The following is a 22,968-nucleotide window of genomic DNA, read 5'->3' as shown; positions in this document are numbered from 1 at the left end:
TCATTGGTCTATTTGGGAACATCATTGCATAAATATTGTTACATCAACAGACAACAGATAAGTGAATCGTTGATATTTTTTAAACATTATTGAATTATATACTGGACTGTGAAGATTGAAGGTTTTATCCCACACCTAACTTTACACAAGACCCAATTAAATCTTATTGGTGCCAATTGCTTGTTAAAAAGCCAATTATTAGCACTACTTGGTTCATTATCCTATTAAATTGCACAAGCAAATCAAGACTGCGCCTAAATTTTGCACGCAATTTTCAGCAACCTTTATAGTATCAGGGGATATACGTGGAAGTGAACCACAGTTGAACAGAACTAATGCAAGTATCCTGAATTCAGCAAGCAAGATGAGTAACTCATGTTAAAACAGAGTGCACCCATCAAATTTGGTAAAACACAGCAAAGAGTTGTAATGTACAGCTTTAACAAAATAGGAATCTTTTTTTCTTGGTTTTTTTTTTTTTAAGAATAATACTGCTGATGGAAAAAAAAAAAAGCAAGTTTGGCTATTTATGCTAAAATATAGCCAGCTGGCTGAAGAAGATAAGTACAGTTAGTTCTTAGGAACTCCATACAGGAAAAACTAAATAACGTTAATCGCAATTAATAACCGACTGCTGCATATAAGAACAGACTTGGCCTAATTGATACCCAAATTAAAGAGAGAGAAAAGTATTAGAGTCTATATCTATTATTCTGGCAGCTACTGTAACCATTAAGGTGACTGCACCAGAAAATACAAAATTATATTTATATTTAATTTATTAGCTTTTAAATTTTAACAAGAACATCCTTGTTATTGAAACACAGCCATAATTACATATACATAATCAGATAATCATATTTTAAGGAAATTTTTTTTACATTCAAATTACATTTTTAAATCATATATAGCATAATAGTTCTGCTTCCTTAGACCCCATTAAAGAAAAAAGAAGAAAACGAGGGGGAAGTATGAATTAGGGAAGATTTTGGTATACAATTATCTAGTAACAGTTTGGCGTAATATTCCCATTATATATTTTGATGTTATTTCAGAAATGATTTTAGATGATCCACTGCATAAAAGATGTATTTAACCTGTCCTAATTTGACAATATACTTACAGGGGTAAGCAAGAAATAATGTAGCACCTATTTCAAGAGTTCTAGCGTTCAATGCCAAAAAGGCTTTCCTTCTTTGCTGTGTTGATTTAGTCACATCTGGGAAAATCTGCACCTTAATTCCACCAAAACAGGTTTTTAGGTTTTTGATGTAAAGTTTCATAATGTTATTTAAGTCCTGTTCAAAAATTAAAGATACTATCAAAGTAGATTGGATTGTTGTTGCATCCAATGTTTGTTCAAGTATAGCCGAGATATTATTACAAAATTAAATCAAACAGCAGCATACAGCAATGAACAGGAGCACATGTCCTAGTAAGGGGTAAATTTTTTTTTTTTTTTTTTACTTGATTTGCTTACTGTGAATCAAACAGCCAGGAAACACTTGAAAAAAAATGAACACCTGTTGACAAACAGAAAAAGAATTTTGGAAGGAAAATTTTTAATAGTCTAGAACACTGAGGAAAATTTAATGTCAAATAAACAGGAGTAGCTAATCCTCCACATAAAAGAATCAAAGAAATATTCGCTGCTTATAGACAGTCACACAGAACATTTCACTGCTTATAGAAACAGGAAGACAAAGGTTCCTGTCAGTGAGCCCTTCAGTGAGAAAAGGTCAAGCCGGATACCAGTCAGAACGTCATAAGAAACAGAGGCACAAACATCAGTGTGCTGAAATAACTGACATAAATCAGGCTGACTTCCACAGGAGATTTTGGTGGTCCAATGGCCGGTAGGGGGTGGGGGGAGGAGTGGTAGGTATCTCAGAGACCTGAGATATACCTCAGCTCCATAGAACAGCTGCCTTCTTTTTTAAACAGGAGTTTATGCCAAAGAAGCCACCCCAACAACTGAACCTCAGGCATTAAACTGGGTCAGGAGAATAAACCCAGGAGGGCATCCCCAACTCAACTGGAACACAGCTGAGAAGCTGGTTCAGGAGAACAAGCCAAAGAGGCACTCCCAGACTCAACCGAGTCTCAGTATAAAACTGGCTCAGGAGCAAAAAATACCTAAAGGGTAGTTAAATTTCAACTGAAACTGGTTATAAACCAGGTCAGGAGCAGGGCTGTTAGCCCATCATCCATCCACTTGGGAGACAGAGAAAATACTGAACATTCTATGATGCATAAATACCCTTAAGGGACAATCACAAGAACTATTTTCTTCCTTTGTCTCCATCCGCTAGTAGAGGAACACAACCCATTGATCTGGACTGGTCTGATAGGATGCTATGTAAATATCATTTTTTTTAGGCTCTATGACTGGATTCCTCTACTAGGCGTATTTGATACAGCACATAACTGGGGCAAATATATAAGAAAAAAGTCTTATGTGGTGAGCATCGGCACCAACTGCACAAGTCTTTCACTGATCTTTATTTCAGCACATTAGAGTGGATTACCAGAGCAATTGTACTGCACTATAGTTAGATTAGGAAGCTAAGGGCCCCTTTTACTAAGCTGTATAGCTGCCTACGCGTGCCCAACACGTGCCAAAATGGACTTACCACCCGACTACCACGTGACTCTTGCAGTAATTTCATTTTTGGCACGCGACCGAAATGCGCGTCTGAAAAATAATTTTTATTTTCGGATGTGCACCAAGTGGCATCTGACGCTCATAGGTCCTTGCCGCATAAATTCTTTACCACTAGATCTATGGCTAGTGGTAAGGTCAGAGATACAAAATGGACATGCAGCAATTTTGATTTTGCTGCATGTCCATTTTCGGGAAAAAAAAGACGCCTTTTTTACAAGGGCGCTGAAAAATGATTCTGCGCGCACCCAAAACCCGTGCCTACACTACCGCAAGCCACTTTTCAGCATGCCTTTGTAAAAGGACCCCTAAGCACTTCATGTCTCTTGATTTTTGAAGCATCACAATCTGTGCAGCTGCTACAATATATAATTTAATATATTTCAGAACAAGAATAGACAAACATGCAGTTTCTTTTCACGTTTTATAACTGATGTAAACAGCAGGCCACGGCCTTGTGACTCTGCCAGTATGTCTAGGAATGTCCTCAATGTTACCTAATCTATGGGTACTTTGGTATTTACTACTACTTATCATTTCTATAGCGCTACTAGACGTAATCAGAACTGTATACTTGAACATGAAGAGACAGTCCCTGTTCAATAGAGCTTACAGGTTAACAACGCTTCATGTATCCCATAGCAACATAGCCTCATTAATGAATGAATGTTATATGGCAGCAACATCTGCTGGTGTAACACATAAATTGTATTTTCATGAGAAAAACCTGAAATGTGATTGCAATGTTGGGGAAAAAAAAGGACATTCTTTCAACACAGTTTTATAGGTAGAAAATTTAATGTATTTTTACTTATATTTCTAGTCATTATTTCTGAATTTTAAGTAGGCTTTGGTAGTTTGCAATGTTCCTTTGTAGATCCTTAAAAATACACTATTTTGTAATGGCATGCATAAGTGACAAAGTGGACATACACATGGTGGTGCTCCCATTAGACACAAAACTTACAAAATACTGTATGTTATGCATGTCTCTTCTGCATTTATGCATCTGCAGTTATTCCACTTCTATGGCTGGTGTAACCACAGGCACGTATAATGTTAGGCATGTCAACATTGGGTTACACTAGTATTCTATAACAGAATCTGTGTGCCCAGATGCCATATAGAATAGGCGGATCCTTGAGGTACCTAAACGGAGGCACCCAGTTGATGAATTGTCCCCTTAGAGACCAATTCTATAACTGGGCACCTATAATTAGGCGAGTACTCTATAAATACACATAGGCACCTATTTTCCAAGTATTAGCACCTAAATGCTGCATATATGCATGTGTGAGTCACATACATATGTATGCCCCCTTGCAAATATGTGCTATGCAAGTTAAGTGGGTATTTACAGAACAGCGCTTAGGCAGAATTTAGACAGTTATATACATATGTACACAGTCCAGTGGTGTATTGTCAGGGTTTTCAGTGAATCATCAGCCCAACTGCCATGCTTTTCTTTAAAAAAAAAATGTTCAACTTTGTATGTGGGCTCTTGGAAGCAGCAGAATAGGTTGGAGCGGGCGTGGAAGTTACAAGGGGCATATGCAGACAGTACAGATGACCTATTTCACCAGAAGGAGGAGAAAAGAGTGGATAGCTGCCCTCCAGAGGACCCAGGTGATTAGAGGCCACAGGAGAAACACATAAAGGACTACATTCTATAAATAGCATCTAAAAAATTCGACACGGAAAAAAGCAGCACTTACTGCTATTCTATAAATGGCGCTTAAAATTAGGCGTCATTTATAGAATAGAACTTAGCGTCAGGACTCGTGACTACATTTAGGTGCGACCATTTACACCAACGAAACCTTGATGCAGATCCCCTTTATTCCATAACAACACGCATAAATTAAAGAAAGGCCCTTGATCCACCCTTGACCCTCCCATGGTCGCACCCCCTTTTTTGGACCCATGAGTGTAATTTACATGCAGATACCACACCTAAATTAATGCACATACATTTTAATTAATTTCAATTAGCACCAATAATTGCTTAAGATCTCAATTATCGGTGCTAATTAGCTTATTGTTCAATTAAACACATGCAAATTGGATATGTGCTCAAATTTGCACATGCAATTTTTAGCACTCTTTATAAAATTTAGGAAAAAGAGGCTCCGCTGAGATGGGCTCCTTCCTTTGACTGAAAATCCAAACACACTTAGAATTCAGGCAAGGCGCCACCAAATCCTGAAAGGATAAGAGGCACAGCTCCTGCTCTCCGGGTCCAACACGTTCTAACTGAAGAAGTTTTCCTGCACATTCTCTGCACCCAACATATGGGCCACTAATGTTGCAGAAAAATGAGCCTTAGCCCAACTGAAAATACAAGCAGCTTACAGGGCTACTGTTGCATTCTGGGGTTTTCCTTACCTGTTGATGTAAGCCACCACCGTGGTACTATCTAACATCATTCAGACCACCTTCTTCTCTAACAGATGGAGAAATTCTTGTAGCACCAAATGAATGAATGGTTCTTGTCTCCGGGTGACTGCTGGAGTCCACTGACCTTGTGCAACCCACTCTAAGCAGTAGACTCCACATCCCTGGGGGCTCTCATCAGTAGTCACCAATATCCACTCGCAAAGATCCAGAGAGACATCTTTGAGCAGGTAGTGGAGATCATCCCACCATGCCAGGCTCCAGCATGGTATCTGGGGGTGGGGGGGGGGGGAATGAGGGGAGCCACCTCTTGAACTCGTGGGACCACAGGGCTTAGGAGGACAGTACAGTCCTTTGGAATGGACTAATGCAGACTTGGCCCATAGCATTACCTCATCTTGCTGCCAGAAACTGTAAGTCATCCCAGGTTTGAGGGCTCTCTTGAGCACAAAGCCCACTTTTCTGGGACTGCAGCTTGAGCATATGCTCCTTGGGAAGGAACACAGCCCCCAGCCTAGTGCTAAAGCAAACTCTAATGTACAGCTCCTGCTTGGGAGTCAACTCTTGGCATAACTTGGATGACCTCTGCACTAGCTGCCCTTGAGCCCAATGCAAATCAGCCAATCGTCCAGGTACAGGTGCATCTAGATACTCAGCTTGCTAAGATGTGCTTCCATGACAACCAAGCCCTTGGAAAAGTCAACCCAAAGGAAAGGGCTTTAAACTGGAAATGCTTGCCCAAAATGCAAATGTGCAGGAAGTACTTGTGAGACTCCTTGATGGCAATGTTGAAATAGGCCTCTGCAAGATCCAAAGAGGTCAGAAACTCATTCATCCATACAGAAGCTATGATGGACTGCAAAATTTCCATTCTGAAATGTGAAACTTGTAGAGAGGCATTAACCAGAGTTCTGTTGTCAATTGAACCACTGAAGGATACAACAATAGGAGAAGACTTGTTTGACAGTATTAGCAACTGTCTGGAAAGGACAGTAGCATATGGTAACAGACCATTCTGATAATAATTTATGTTGATTTAGTCATCACATTGAGTTTTGTTGGCAGTGAATAATATGGCACATTTACTAATTTTCTGTGTGCAGACTGCTAGGGATAACACTGACATTCATGTGGCCCTCTGCATATAAATGTTGCCTACCCCTGTGGACCCGCATGGGGAAAATCTTGAAGCTGTTGGAAACAAGTTCGACAAATTCTAAGGCATACCCCTGGTGCATCGCCTCTAGCGCCCACTAATTGGAAGTGATGCAGGCTCATTAGTGGTGGAATAGAGAAAGTCTGCCACCCACCCACACTACCAAAAAGCCTAGATGACCATCCTTGGGATCTCTTACCAGGCACCATGGAAGATAAGGTCAGAATCCCTCATCCTCTGAGTCTGCCAAAAGGGTAAAGCCTTCTGATGCTTCAAGGACGTGGTTTGGCCTGAGGAATGAGGGGGTTACACCATGAAAACAGTTCTCTGAAAGCTGCTGAGGCTTGGCCTCACCCAACTCGTTCACCAGCTTCTACAAATCCTCTCCAAATAGCAGGCGACCAGAAAAGGGAATCTTACACAAGCATGCCTTTGAGACCACATCGGCCACCCAGCGGCTCAGCCACATCCACCTCTGGGCCACCAAATGCCTCACCTCTAGGGACTGCAATTGTTGCTGAATCCAATGCAACAAGGTGCAAGCAACGTAGCTTCCATAGGCCAAAGCCTACACCCTAACTGCAGAGGAGGCACAGGCTTGCTTCAGGAGCTGTTCCACCTTCCTGTCATGGGCATCTTGAAGGGTACAGCCCGCCTCTACTGAGATTGTCATCTTCTTAGTCACAGCCATGACTAAACCCATCCACCTTTAGGAGCCAAAACAGCCTATCCCAAGTCCTTGTTGAGCAGAGAGTAGAGTCTACCCATCCACTTGAAGCATTGATTCCATCCTCTTTCTATATAGGGATTCTCTGTGCTTATCTCACGTGTTTTTGAATTTGGTCACTGTTTCTGTCCCCACTACTTCCCGTGAAAGGGTATTCTAAGCATCTGTGGAAAAAGTACTTCCTAATGTTACTTCTAAGTCTACCACCCTGCAACCTCAATTCATGTCCTATAGTTCTACTATGGTAATATTATTTAAAACACTTCCACAATGTCCTAAATGTGGTTGTTAAACTACTCCAAATGTCTATGGCTAGCTTAAGAATGTACTTGAACCAGGTTCTGGAGGAAACCATGGACTATGGCTCTAAGCCAAAGGACTATTATGGCAATGGTTAGACAGGATAGGAGGGAGGCAAAAATACGTAATGGGCAAAAATAGTAAATTAAGGCTCATTCAAATTGTGCTGGAAACGCAAAAGAGCAAAAATTCGCTGCGAGCTAAAAAGTACTCTGTGGCCCAGATGACCTGGCCTTAGTATCAAATAAATTACTTAATATTATTCAGTTGCGATACCTGCAGTTTGCATTACAATGTCAGCTCAGGATAAAACACATCCTAGCTTCATAAGTCAATGCATCTATAAGGTTAACGAATGAGTCCTAAATGTCAGGGAGCAGTCAAACATACAGAACAAGAAGGCCTCAAACTTACCAAATGCTATTCATCACTGAAATTCCACTTTAAACAAATTTCAGGTTATTGCTATTTTGTATCTTTAATCCCACTGCAAAAGTTTACAATGGAATAATGCAGCCTCAAGTGGTGGATAATATAAGCAAGCAAATGTCAATCAATATGCATACTCCTAGTAAAACTAAACCAATTAGCTGTAGCACAAATCTTTTTACTTTAAATGCTAGTGATTTGAAATGACTGTCCCACTCACAAAACATGTGTTTGCTTTGCTCTGATTCCTTGTATTAGTAGAACCTGCTAAATGCTGAGGTCAGTCACGGTTTGCTGATTCCATGTGAGTACATAAATTCCTGAAAGAAAGGTTGATCTGTGTAGGACAAATTCTTTGAGGCTTTTTATTGGGGGGAGGGGGGGGCAGGTGGAAAATAGTACCTTAAAAAGATTAAGATATTACTAGGTCTATCATTGCCCTATAGGATAAGCTATGAAAAAAAAAACATGCTAACTCAGGTTTCTCTCAGGGTAAGGTCACCAAATGGGTTATACGTCAGGATGCACATTTTTTCTCTCTCTCTCTCCCTTGTGGCACTTTTTCACTAAAGGTTCCTCCTGTTTTACTGTGGGCCTCCTCAGCTGCCCAGTAAATTACTTTTCTAAGACTCTAAAGTGCTGAAAAAGCATAAGAAGTGGCAAGTTCAGACACACTGATGGTCCATCAAGACCAGCATTCTAACAGTGATGAAGCCAGGTTATTTAGAATTACTCATTGGGCTTTCAAAGTCTTTTTTTTCCCACTGTCACTACTGCTCTAAGTCCTTTATTTTGTAGTTCCTAAAGAGGCGGCTGGGAACTACAGGACAGTTAGCAGCAAACACATAGAAAACAGCCATCTACTGATACCCAGAAAAGGTATCACTGATTGCAAGAAACAGACCGGACAAAGTTTAGCTTCGGACTCCCCCACCCACATAGAAAACATGCCCACCATCTGCAGAAACACCTCCCAGGCTTAGTGCAGGAATGGTCTGCAGAGACTCAAGGAAAGCAAATTAGCAGGTAAGATCTAACTTCCCCTTCTTTATTGACTGCTCCAGATCATTCCCAATGAGTGGGAAGTGCCAAAGCAGTACTTAACGAGGGTGGGAAAATCCCCGGGTTAACACCAAAGCCCCAAAATATGCAACCTTTTTCGCCTGGACATCCAGTCGGTAATGCTTCACAAAGGAATGAAGTGATGACCAAGTCGCCACTCTGAAAATACACTGCAGAGGAATGAAAGAATGCTTAGATCAGGAGGAGGCCTGTGCTCTTGTGCAGCGAGACTTCAACGCCTCAGGCAGCTTGCCGCTGCGCAAATATGCTAAAGAAATTGCCTCCTTAATCCAACGGGCTATAGAGGCCTCAGATACCACCTCCCCTTTCCGCGGACCACCAAATAGCACAAAGAGCTGGTCCATCTTCTGAAACTCCTCCCCTTTCCACAGGCCACCAAATATCACAAAGAGCTGGTGCATCTTCTGAAACTACTCTGTCCGTTGTACATAATACCACAGAGCTCTGCAGACATCAAGAAGAAAAAGGGACTCAGGAGAATATTCCTGTGAAAAGAAAAGCAAAGAAATAGACTGATTGACATGAAAAGAAGAGACCAACTTAGGCAGGAAAGACAGAACTGGCTGCAAAGAAACCTTCTCCTGAGAAAAGATGAGGAAGGGCTCCTGACATAACAAAGCCTGCATTTCAAAATACATCTAGCTAAGGTGATATCCACCAGAAACACCACCTTTTGAGAGAGATCTTTTAAGGACGCATACTTCAAGGGCTCAAAGGCACCTTAACCAAGGTCGACAATACCAAATTCAAATTCCACGGAAGGGATGATGTGCTGCAAATGTTTAGCCACCTGGAAAAAACACAAAACGTCTGTATTCAGCGTGATCATCAATTCTGAAGCAAGCAACTCCCGCTAAATGTACCCAAAGTGAAGATAGGCCAACCCTTTCTCCAAGATTTGACTCAAGGAGGCTCAAAGAGTGACAATCTCACCATGCTTCGACAATCTGTCAGACCCGAACATAAGCTAAGGAGGTGGGCTGCTTTCTAGAACTCAACAAAGTGTGAATGACACTTGGATAATAACCCTTCTTCAGCAAGCTCACTTGCTCAGTGAGAACCAAGCCACATCTGGCATTCAGCATCTGGCATCTACACAGGACCCTGACGCAGCAGATTATCTGACACAGGTAGCCAAAGTGGAGTGCCCACTTGCAACTGCACCAGATCCGCGTACCACAGACTTCTTAGCCAGTCCAGAGCTACCAACACCACCTGACCACAGTGATCCTGAATCTTTTGGAGAACAGAACCTATCAGAGGCTACAGAGGAAAAACATACAACAGTCCTAAAAGAGGCCAAGGCTGAGGCAACACATCCAACCCTCTGACAACTTCTCCCTGAAAACCTTGGAGTCTTTGTGTTTTCTGCCGTGACCATGAGATCCATTGACGAACAATTGACTGAAAGCCAAAGGTCAAAAGGCACCACTCCCAGATCCAGAAGATGGCAACTGAGATAATCCATTTCCTCGTTGCTTGCCCATGCAACAGGAGATGCTGTTCTGCCCAGGACATAAGAATGACGGTCTCCTGTGCCAGAAGAGGGCTCTTGGTCTCCCCCACATCTGACGATTGACATAAATGACTGCTGTCATGTTGTCCAACAACACCCGGACTGCCTTGTGATGCACCAGCAATTGGAACACCCGCAGCACTAGCCAAATCACCTGCGTCTCCAGATGGTAGACCAGAGGGACTCCTCCACTGACCAGCACCCCTGAGCAACTTGACCCTGACAATGTGCTGCTAAACCAGACATGTTGCCATCTGTAGTCACCAGAATGCACTCTGGAGGATACAGGGCCATGTCCCGAATCAGATGGTTCCTATTTAGCCCCACTGAAGACTGCGATGCACTGGCCGCTGAAGCAAGATCCTGCAAGAAAGGGGATCCAACTGAGGAGACCAATGCGCAAACAGAAGTCACATGTGGACTCTCAACCCATGGAACAACCTCTATGGAGGCAGACATGGACCCAAACACCTGCAGCACCTCCCAGGCTGATGGGCTGCTACAGCCAAGAAGCCAGCAGATCTGAGAATGGATCTTCTGAATCCTTGCCTCCAGGAGAAACACTTTTCTCTCATAAGTGTAAAGTGCACCCCCAGGTACTCCAAGGACTGACCCGGAAAAAGAGAACTCTTGCCGGGATTCACTATCCATTCAAGATGGTGAAGCAGGCGAATCACCTGGGATGTGACAGCCTGACCCTCTTTGAATGATTTCACCCGAATCAACCAGTCCTCCAGGTAAGGATGCACTAAAATGCCATCCTTCCTGAGATGAGCTGCCAGCACTTGGAGAAGATCCTTGGGGATGTAGTCAGACCAAAAGGCAATGCCCAGAATTGGTAGTGGCCACCCAGAAATCTCCGATGTTCTGGGTGAATGCTGATGTGGAGGTATGCATTCAACAGATCCAGTGACGTCTCGCACCACCTCAATGAGCAATTTGAGGGTTTCCATACAGTAGGAGGAGACGCGCAATGCCCAGTTCACCTGCTTGAGATCCAAAATTGGTTGAAAGGAACCCTCTTTCTTGGGCATGACAATTTAAATGGCATATTCTCCCAGAACCTCTCTCATCCAAGGGAACAGGAATAACCGTATAGAGAGCCAAGAGCCTGTCAAGGGTCTGATGCACCACTACTGTCTTGATGGGAGACTTGCAAGGTGACACTAGAAAGGTGTCTTGAAGAGGATGATGAAACTCCACAGCACATCCCTATAGGACCCACTGGTCTGCCCTTATCTGGACCACCTTCGGTAAAACTGCTGCAACCTGCTTCTGATGGGAACCTTCAATGTGAAGCTCGGAAGGCACTGCCCTCCACCCCCCCACCCCCACCTTGGCCACTAATGTGACCACCTCGCCATCCGCCACAAAAGGACTGAAGAGTTGCCCCCTATTCCAGCCGATACCTCCTAAGTTCCTTAAGATGCCCCTAACCGAAGAACAGGAAACATCTGTGACCTACCCTCGGGAAGCCTTGGGACTTTGGACTCCCCCAAATTCTTAACCAACTTCCCCAATTCCTCCCCAAAAAGCAACTTGCCCTTGAAGGGAAGCTGACTCAAACATACCTTGAACACCACGTTGCAGACCAAGAAACGCCTCTCTGCCATAACCAGATTCTTTGCAAAGGAATGGACTATATCACACAAGGCATCCACTAAAAAGGAAGTGTCCATCTCCAAATTGATGACATCCAAAGAAGCCTGGGTCAAACTGATCCCTGAGGGTTCAGCAAACTCAGCCACCTGAAACAAGCTCGAGTCACATTTCCACCACAAATGACAGCCTGCAATGCCAATGCTGAGTCTTCAAAGGATCTCTTCAAGAGAGCCTCTATCCTGCGGGTACATAAGCACCACCCCATCTTCCACTGAGATTGCTATCTTCTTGGTGACAGAAGTAACCAGAGCATCCACTTTTGGCAATTTAAAAGTCTTCTGATTAGACAAAGGGAGCTGGTAAAGCCAAGCAATGGCCCTGCAAATATGCAAGGCACATCTGGGGACTGCCACTCTGCTTCTACAATCTCTCACAAGTCATCATTATAGGGAAAGGTCTGAGGCAGCCAGCGAATGCCCTTGAAAAGAGAGTCACTCTTTCTGTCCATAGGAGGCTGGTCCTCCAAGAGTTTAAGAACCTGCAACACCTGAGAGATTAGTCCAGACAACTCCAGGTGCTGGAAAGTTCTCACCACCGATGGATCCTCCCCAAGAGGAACCTCTAAGAAATGGGACTATGTGGAACCCCGAAACCAGAGAAGCCTGCAAACTCTGAGCAAATGGCCTTCTACAGCCCTAGTTATAGCAGGAGACGAGATCTTTGTCTGTAGCCATGCCCTAGAGAAACAGATTGCCATCTCATAAAAATGAGAGATATGGGAAATGAGACACTGCGCCACAGCCAGGACAGAGGGCAACAGGCTGCAAACAGGAACATACCAGTTACAGGGAAACAATAATTACTGCCCACAGCTCCACAAAGGCCTCGCTAACAAGACCACAGCTCATCTTGACGGAAGAACCTTAACAGTCCCCACAGCCCACTAAACTTGGGAAGAAAACTGGAACCAGGCAATTTTTCAGCAAACCATCCAGACCTAAAGGCGGGATTCCATTCTGCAAAGAAGCGGGAGAAAAATAGTACCATTGAAAGTAAAAAATGGCAACAAGATGACAAATCAGCACTGAGCAACCTTCAGCCAAGAGGAGAAGAAAAAATGCTCATAGGAGCCACTTAGTGCCAAAGTTTTCCGCTAACCGCATCAGCACGGCCGCTGTAACTGGAACAAATGAGCCTGAAACAAAAGAGCCACAAAAATACACGTCCCATAGAACAAAATTCTGCAAGTGCAGAAAAAGAAAACACTTACCTCAGCACCCAGAAAAACCTGGAGAAGGAAAGGCATTAACCAGAAAGAAAATACTTCCTGGTTGAGAGTGTACAACCTTTTTTTTTCCCCCACACAGAGCAGTGCCTGTCTTATCCTGTTCATCTGCCTCATTTCACTCCTTATACTAACAACCCAGGATTTAGATGCAGGCGGAGGAGAGCGGCCCAGCACAACCCAATAAAGGAGGATAGCTGGAGGGGGGAGAGCAACCCAGCACCACTGAGCGTCACACCAGCTGGGAAGATGAGGGACCCAGAACCAGTGGGTGTTATCTAGCTCAAGCAGGAATCCCAGAGAAAAAAAACAAATTCATCTTAAAGTAACTCCCTGTTCAACTGACACCAATAAAAAACCGGTTCAGAAGCTGCCAGACCAACACCAACAAGGAGCTACACAATCCAACTATCATCCGCTTGGAGAGAGGGAAAATACTGAATATTCCAGGCTGCACAATACCGTTAAAAAGTGAATTACTTGGAACTACTTTTCTCTGTCTCCATCTGCTGGTACATGGACATAACACATTAGTATGGATTGATCTGGTATAGATGACAAGGATAAAAATGAATATGCAATAATGAAAAAAACATCCCATAAACTACAATTAATGAAAACAGTAAAAAAAAAAAAAACTTTGGTAAGAGGTTTCCTACCGGCTTCTCTCCCTTGAGTTCCAGGTTCTGATATCCAGGTTCTGAAGTTCAGATGTGACACGATGATCATATTTGTCCACTGTGTGAAGCACTCTTGATGCCAGTTGGAAAGAAGATGGTAACACATAGCTAAAAGAAGCCATGCACAAGTGATGAATTATTAGGCGCTGAGGACCTCTGCAAAATAAAAAGAATCAAATCTCAGTATCTTCACTTTTCTTTGCATAATAGCTTTTGAGATTACAACAGTCCCACAAACGAACAAATAACAGATTACAGGTGAATGTAGATATTGCCTGGCTTAAGGCTGTTACATAAGTAGAGAGCAAAGTCATTTTGCATCACCACATTATTTATAGTAGGAGTGGCACCTTACAGTAGTTAAATACAACCAGCTTGTGTTAAATTTTGTACATTTTTTTAAATTTGTACATTTTATATGAGTTATGTAGGTAACAGACAACATATGGTAGTGGCAAAATGAATTTAATACAAAAAGAGAAGGTGATTAGTAGGGTACCTAGTTCTAGGGCCAGTTGTGCTGAACATCTTTGTGAATAATATTGCAACTCTGAGAGAGTAGAAGCAATCTGAGAACGCTGGAAGACTGCCTGAATGTTCGATACCTAAGAGTAAATGCCAAAACATGCAGTGTCATGTACCTGGGGTGCACAAATATGTGGAAGCAGTACATATCAGGAAGTGAAAAGCTGATGTGCACTGGTAAGAAAAGAGACTTTGAGACAGTAACACCTGATGATCTCAGGACAATGAAATGGTATAATAAGGTGGTAGCAAGTTCCAAAGAATTCCGATGTTATTAAGAAGAGACACAGCCAGTGGATATAAAGGAGGTGATAATACCATTGTATAGCTCATTGCAGAGGCTTAACCTAATTTGCTATGTTTAGTTCTGGAGGCCATATCTTGGAAAGCATAAGGGTCCACAGACAAACAACCAAAATTGTGCAGGGTCTGTAATAAAAACCCTATGCGATACCCTTTCAGAACCTAGTTATGCATACCCTAGAAAAGAGGACAGCCAGAAAGAATATGATACAGACATGTAAATAAACCTGAAAGATATCAAAAATGCATAATAATGAAACCTTTTTCATTGAAAAGGAGACTAGAACTGAGGTCATGATATTGTGATGTTCAAATACCAGCCTGTAAGTGGCTCAGTTCCAGGAAGGACCTCATTCGGGTGAACCTCTGACCTCCAGCCAGCAGGTGTCAATAGGCTCCACTAGGTTTACTGGCTGCCCTAGCCTGCAGTATGTCTGCCACTTCCTTTCAAAAGCCATCGTGTTCCTCTACGGTCTGTATTTAAACCCAGCTAGACCTATTTACCAGAGCTTGCTCTGCACCTTGTTGTGCTTTCTATCACTTTGGCTCCCTCGATGCAGTTCTGCAGAGATCACCTTGACTTTGTACCAAGTCCATGCTGAATTTCTGCTTTGCATCTAAATCTTCCTGATGAGTTCCTGTATGCATGTGTTCTCTGCCTTTCATCCAGGGCTGGTTATCACACCGCACCCCTGGTTCAGATTTTTGGGAAGCTAACAAGGGCTCAACCCAAAGGAAAAGCAGCCACCACAGGTGGAAAACCCATGTAATCGTCCCCAGATCTGGGGTGCCATGTCCAGTAGAGGGCTGATTAGTGGGCCCTGCCTGCTTACTGCTCCTGTGTCCTCTTTACATATGAGCTTTAAGGGAATAGACTCAGGAAAAATGTCAGAAGAGATTTCTTCATGGAAGGAGTAATAGATGTCTGGAATGCCATTCCGGAGGAGTTCATGAAAACAGAAACAGTAATGGTATTCAAAATAGTATAATAAACATAGATGATCACTGGAAACAAAAATATAGTAAAGAAAGACTAGAGTAATTTGCATAGAGTGAAAATTCAGCTCTTAGCAGTAGTGACATGACTACTTAATTTTTCCAAGATTGTACTGGTGTAATTTGCATGAAGCAACAGTTGGAACCCTAAACAGTAACCACTGGAGTAACATGCCTGGAACAGAGGTTGCCACTCTAAACAGCAGTAGAATGATTGCATCACACCTCCAGAAAAGTATTGGGGTAAATCTTTATTAAGCAGTATTTACAACCATAAACAATGGTGGTACATGAGTGCTGGGTTGATATGCATGAAAGAACTATGATTACATCCCAAACTTAAATGAAAAAGGCCAGATCTTTATAACCACAGCATCACTAACCATGGTGGTTGTGGAATTATTGCAAAATGGCTTACTGGCTTAGATGGTGGAGTCCATCACTTTGGCAGATTTGGAGCATGACTGAACAAGCAATATTGGAACGGCGCGCCTTTACAGATTTGGATTCTACGCCTGGGGAGAAGTTCCGCTTGACCTGGGAGCCGTTTTGGAACTGTCTCTCACACATGGCTCGCAGAAGACTGCTTACTACGTAAGTTTTCTTGTGCTGTTAGATCTGACTTGTACACAAATTTATGCCCCTTTTCTTTTTTTTGTTAGTTGTTTCTCTATTGGGGGGGGGGGGGAGGTTATGTTGAAACTGGTCTTCTATTACTTACAGACCTGTTTGCAGCCTAATGTGTGTCTACTTATAAATAGTTCTGTGCATCTATTCTGCCTCTCTTGAGTTTTGTACGCTATGTTTGGGTACCTCATAAAATTCTTAAAAAAGAAAAAGAAAGAAACGGGGAATGCACGTGCATCTTTTTGTCTTGTATTAATCTTACACATAACACACCCAGACCATGCCCCCTTGCCATATGCACATATTTGCAAGTTGTCATATATATCCTAGCTTCCTAAAATCAGGATTTAGATTTGTATAAAACACACATATAAATGCTGGTTTCTGCATGTCCAAAATGCAAATAGGGCTTTAAAATGACCACCTTTATGAACAGCCTTAGAGCCTCTGAGAGGCCAAATAACAAGACCTTGTACAGAAAAGGGGCTTCATTTACTATGAATCTCAGAAACCTTTCGTCTGGGATGAACTGGAGTTGTGGGTACATGCATCTTTTAGATCCAGAAACCATAACCAGTCCTTCACATCAATCATGGGGATAGTGATTTAAAAGGAATTCATCTTGAATTTTTCTCTCCAGCAAAATATGTTGAGCTCTCAAGTCCAAGATAGGTCTCTAGCTCCCAAATTCTTTGGAATCAAGAAATACCTAGCAGCATAAAAGCCTGTTTTAATCTCCCTCTGAAAGACTCTTCCGATTACCCTGTATTGAAGCAAGGAATCCACTTCCTTCAGGAGGAGGATACCACAAGGCCCTTCCATTTGCCAGAGAAAAGGGTGTGATCCCTTGGGATCTGATGGAAATGGAGCTTTCAAACTTCAATTACTATCCACAGTAACCAACTGTCTGTAGTTATTGTACTCCCATCATCTTTGAATATATAAATTCTGCCTCCAACTGGGATATATGAGGGAGAAAGGGACTGACAATGTTTTGAGTCTTCAAAAACCCGGGTATCCCATGGGTTGTCCCAGTATTTCTGGTTTCTGTTCAGGCTTATCCTGCTGTCTTGGCCTCTGTGCTTAAACAAGATGAGGCTGTTGGAGTCTCTATCATGGGATTCACCTTAATGCTCTGCAGTAGTAACAAAAAGTTCTCCTAATGGGACAGGTTTTCTTACGGGGGCTGAGAGCCTTAGGAGAGTCCAGCAGTGATCTTTGATGTTGGTGATTGGTTCAAGGTTCAATTTTATTTGATATACAGTGTTAGGGAGTATGTAGGAAATTGCTAGTCACCCTTCATAATACTCCCTCACAGAATCACATTAAGAGGATACAGACGGGCAATGTGACAGTAGAAAGGACTTTGGTTCAAACAGGCAGAGCTAGCCTGCTCAGCCAGAAGGATGAGGCCCAGAGTGAGACAGAATTAAAATTCCTAGAGGGGGAGCAGAACAGGAAGGCTCCAGAACAGAAAGGGCTTAGGTGTATGAAGAAGGGCCCAGGAGAATAAGAGAACTGCCCTCAACATATGCCTCCACTATATATGTATGAGAATAGAAGACTGCCAAGGTAGGAGAGTTTGAACCTGTGGGGCAAGGCTAGGGGTAGGCCTGAGTTAGAGAAAAGCTATCTTTAATCTACTGCGTCCTGTGTTTGGGGTTGGACAAAAGCTAACCCTTGGAGGACTTCTGACTGACTTTACAAACAACTCTATGTGTAAGATAGCCTGCTTGTGCAATAAACGGGCTTCAGTATATTTTGATTTAAAGAAATAAATAATTCTTAAATTCCATACCTGATCCAGTTGGTCTGTCAAGGCTCAGTGCTCAACTCTCATTCATACTATCACAACTGTCTACATCAAAAATAGAATCTAAGCAGTTTACATCATTTTTTTTTTAAGAAAAAAATGGGGGAAGGAGAATGAGGACAAAGTAAGACACAATAGGACTGGAGACAAGAGGAGTGGATGAGGGGTAAGGATATAATAATTACACAGAGAAAACAGTAGGGAAGAGAACGACAGATATTGGGGCATGATGCCTGACCACTGTCCCCACAGGCCCTGAGAAGCGTGAACAGTGTTACTAGTCCAGAACCGATGGAAAGGCAGCTGAAAAGTACAAAGCCTTAAGATGAGACTTGAAGTTAGAAAAGGATGATTCCAATCTGAGGTAAAGCAGGAGACTATTCCTTATGGGAGGTGCTGAGACACTAAAGCAGGACTGGCAAATGGCTTCCCAGTGGACCTGAAAATAAGATAGAATGACCAATAAATGTTGGTTGGAGGACCGAAGTGTCCTTTGGGGATTGTAAGGGATGAGGAGGTTACCTAAAAAGACCTGCAAGCTCATTTTCAAAGCACTTAGCCTCCCAAAGTTCCATAGAAACCTATGGAACTTAGCCTCCCAAAGTGCTTTGAAAATATGCCTCCTGGAGTCTTTAGGATTGAATTTGTGGGTCAGCGGTATCTTATAGGGAATTCTGTAGGGTATGGGAAGCCAATTTTCAGACATGGTCAAATTTTTCCAAACACAGAGCCTGATGGCTATGTTTTCAAACAATTGAAGTCTGTGGATTTTTGAATTAGGAAGACCAAGGAAAAGCGAGCTGCGATAATCAAGTTTATAAATGACCAAGGCAAAAAGGAGGTTAGGAAGAGATGGAAGCTCAAGTAACAGATGGAGTGATCTAATCTTCTTCAGGGTAAAAAAAAAAAGCTAGAGAATATCAACTGGGAAACATAAGAATGCAAGCAGAGCTTTGGTCAAGAGTGACACCCAGGATCTTGATGGCCCTCCTATATGGGAAAGGAATGCCCTTGATGGAAACTACAGATAGGAGTCCTTTTACTAAAGGTTAGTGCAAACAGCATATGCTAACACATAAGTGTGGCTAGTGTCATCCTGCTTAGCAAGGAGAACTACCCTCTGACCTCTGACTTTCCACTGCAGGGCCTTCAAAACTACACTCTGAGTTTCTGAAAAGCTCCTACCAAAGATTTGTCTTTTCTGTTCAAATGAAGTTTGAAACTAATATAAATACCTGAACTAAAATTAAATTTGAATACATTTACTGAACAGCAAATCTTAAAAAATGTGGGAAGTAATCATTTTCATTATATGCTAGCTCACAACATTGTATTCTGGAGTTGTTTAAACAAATATTCTTGGTGCAAGTGGTTTGTTTTTTTTAATGGCTATAAAAAGTCTAACTGCACTCTAAAATTAGTTATAATGCATTTAGCAATGTTTTGATCCGATTTTTGTATTTTATCCATAGGTTAGAACTTCACTGAAAGGGCGAGTATTGAAAGAGAATGCCAATAAAAGCTACAACTGTTTGGGACATGTTACAGGTAAAGGTGTATGTTTTCATAGCACAAACACTCTTTAAACAGGTAATTTATCATTCTTTGAAACAGCAGACAAGAAAAGACAACTCTGTGTGTGGCCTATTCCACTTACTGCCCTAAATAAAGTTTGAAAAAATTTCATGCAGTTTCTGCACCATTGATAATCTGACAGTAACTATTTATGAGCAGGAAAATACTCCCTTGACTGCAGCCACTATTTGTTTTAATACCTAATCTTGTCCCCCTCCTCCCAAAATAAGTCTTAAGCATTGCAGATAAGTAATGGCATGCATGGGGTCACTTAAATGCCAATCTGACTGTTTCTACATTCTTTTTAAATTAGTCTATTCACAGCTGTTTAATTTTAAGTAATATCCATTTACAAACTATCAGACAACATAAAAAGGACTTCTTCTATACCCAGCAAACATCACAAGCCCATCACGAACAACAAAAGCTAATCATAAAAAGCTTTTTAACCTCAATAAAGAGTGAAGGGATAGAACAGCGCTTACCCTTCCACAATAAGCCTGGCTGTAAAGCTCTTACTGACAGGAAAAGGTGAAAAGTCACCCAGTATTACCTGACACAAGGTGAACAGCACTAAATAAATAGGGACCTAAAATGAGGACTTTTTTAAAAAACAACATAGGAAGGTCATACAACCACAGTGCTATATAGGACAACAGGATTATCATCAGCTGTATTTTCTGAATATAAAATAGCTGATAAATAATAATATAGTATTTAAATTATTGTTACACACCTATCACTAGTGAAATATGAGACTGAAGCATTAGATGTAGCAACAGAACAGATTCAGAACAGACAGCAGAGTAGCAACTTCTAAACTGTCCCATAAAACCCCTCAGCTGCAGAAATAAAAATGCAGTTTTTGTGCTTACTAAACTCTTTGTCTCTCCGCTTCAACTGATCAAAATGGTATCTGTTGTAATTATGTTTTTATTCATATCAAAACTTGTCATTTGGTACCTGAATGAAGGCTACCAACTCTTTCCACATGGGTAAGTCTACTTTTTTTTTTGATTTAGACACTAACTAGATTTCATCACTGGACATTTTTATGTGCCCATTTAGTAAACTAACCAACTATCTAGGGACATTGTTAGACATGCTGGAGCCCAACACAAAAAACTGAGAGGGGAGTCACAATGCCCACCAGCAGGTTGTGCCTCTTACAGCTTTGAGCAGGCTTGGGGCCCCTAATGGTACAGGAGTCCAGGGCAGTTGCCTTGGTTGCACTCCCCTAACATCACCCAATAACAGGTTGCAGATCACTAAGGGGCTCTTTTACTAAGTCACTTAGGCGCCTAAGCACGCTCAATGTGTGCCAAATTGGAGTTAACTCTCAATTACCGTGTGGCCCTTGCGGTAATTTCAATTTTGGCGCGCATCCGCTATGCACATCGAAAAAAAAAATTTTTTCTGATGCGCGGCAGCTACGCACGTCAAATGGCATTTGACACGCGTAGACCAATTACTGCCTGGTTACCGTGTGAGTCTTTACTGCTAGGTCAATGGCTTGCGATAAGGTCTCAGACCCAAAATGGATGCGCAGCAATTTTCATTTTGCGGCACATCAATTTTCAACAAAAATAAGAGAGGCATTTTTGTAGGTGCGTTGAAAAATAATTCTGCGCGCGCCCAAAACACACGTCTATGCTATGGCAGGCAATTTTTCAGCGCACCTTAGTAAAATGACCCGTAACAGCAGATCAGAAATTTCATGTTTGAGTTCCTTCAGTACCCTGGGATATATACCATTCGGTCCAGGTGATTTATCACTCTTTAACTTGTCGATTTGCCTGAGTACGCCTTCTAGGTTCACCAAGATTTCTTTCAGGTTATCCACACTGACACTCTTGAAAATCATATCCGATACAGGTAGATCTCTTACATCTTCTTCAGGAAAGACTGAAGCAAAAAATTCATTCAATCTCTCCACTGTGGCCTTGTCCTCCCTGAGTGCCCCTTTTGCTCTTTCATGATCTAATGGCCCCAAGAATTCCCTCACAAGCTTTCTGCTTCTGATGTACCTGAAAAAGGTGTTACCATGAGTTTTTTTCTCTGCAACAAATTTTTCTTGATAATTCTCTTTTAGCCTTCTTTATCAATGTTTTGCATCTAGTTTGACAGTTCTTATGTTGCTTCTTATTTTCTTCCTTCAGATCCTTTCTCCATTCTTTGAAGGATATTCTTTTGGCTCTAATAGCCTCTTTCACTTCACCTTTTAACAACATTAGCTGTCATTTGCTCTTCTTTCCATCTTTCTTAATATGTGGATTACATCTGGTCTGGGCTTCCATGGTGGTATTTTTAAACAATGTTCATGCCTGATTTAAAGTCCTAACCTTTGTGGCCAATCCTTCTAGCTTCTTTTTAGCCATTTTCCTCAGTTTGTCCTAGTCACCCATTAGAAAATTAAAAGTAAATTTCCTTAGTGACTTTATTCCAGATATCAGCTCAAATTTGATCATGTTATAAATCACTTTTTTCCCAGTGGATCCAACACAGTTATCTCTTGTACCATGCCCTGCATTCCCCTTCTTGTTGGTTCGTGGACCAGTTGCTCCAAGAAGCAGTCATTTATTACATCTAAGAATTTTACCATCCTAGCACTCCATGATCCAGTCAATATTTGGGTAATTGAAATCACCCATTATTATAATGTTGCCCAATTTGCCAGTTTTCCTAATTTCTGTAAACATTTCTTAATCTGTGCATTCATTCTGTCCTGGCAGATGATAATACAGCCTTACCAGTACACTCCTTCCCTTCACATATGGAATTTCTATCCACATAGATTCCACGCTGCTGTTTCATATAGAGCATGTATGTTGTACATAAGTACATAAGTATTGCCATACTGGGAAAGACCAAAGGTTCATCGAGCCCAGCATCCTGTTTCCAACAGTGGCCAATCCAGGCAAGATCCCAAAAACGTACAAAACATTTTATACTGCTTATCCCAGAAAAAGTGGATTTTCCCCCCCAAGTCCATTTAATAATGGTCTATGGACTTTTCCTTTAGGAAACTGTTCAAACCTTTTTTTAAACTCCGCTAACCGCCTTTACCACATTCTCTGGTATCGAATTCCAGAGTTTAATTACACATTGGGTGATGAAATATTTTCTCCGATTCGTTTTAAATTTACTACATTGTAGCTTCATTGCATGCCCCCTAGTCCTAGTATTTTTGGAAAGCGTGAACAGACGCTTCACATCTACCCATTCAACTCCACTCATTATTTTATAGACCTCTATCATATCTCCCCTCAGCCGCCTTTTCTCCAAGCTGAAGAGC

At 41.9% G+C, this 22,968-nt stretch overlaps 1 protein-coding gene across 1 annotated transcript in view; it reads right to left on the bottom strand.

The window, feature by feature from the left end:
• The window catches only part of TTC6 (tetratricopeptide repeat domain 6), a 258,723-nt gene that overhangs the window by 179,046 nt on the left and 56,709 nt on the right, over positions 1-22,968 (bottom strand). The window contains exon 10 of the mRNA XM_030213691.1: positions 13,814-13,990. Within this exon, the coding sequence (XP_030069551.1) occupies positions 13,814-13,990 (177 nt within the window). The remainder of the gene's footprint in view (positions 1-13,813; positions 13,991-22,968) is intronic.

Source organism: Microcaecilia unicolor, chromosome 9, assembly GCF_901765095.1.
Source record: "Microcaecilia unicolor chromosome 9, aMicUni1.1, whole genome shotgun sequence".
Taxonomy (NCBI): domain Eukaryota; kingdom Metazoa; phylum Chordata; class Amphibia; order Gymnophiona; family Siphonopidae; genus Microcaecilia; species Microcaecilia unicolor.
Note: the sequence above shows the minus strand (reverse complement) of the source record. Positions and strands in the feature narration are given on the sequence as shown.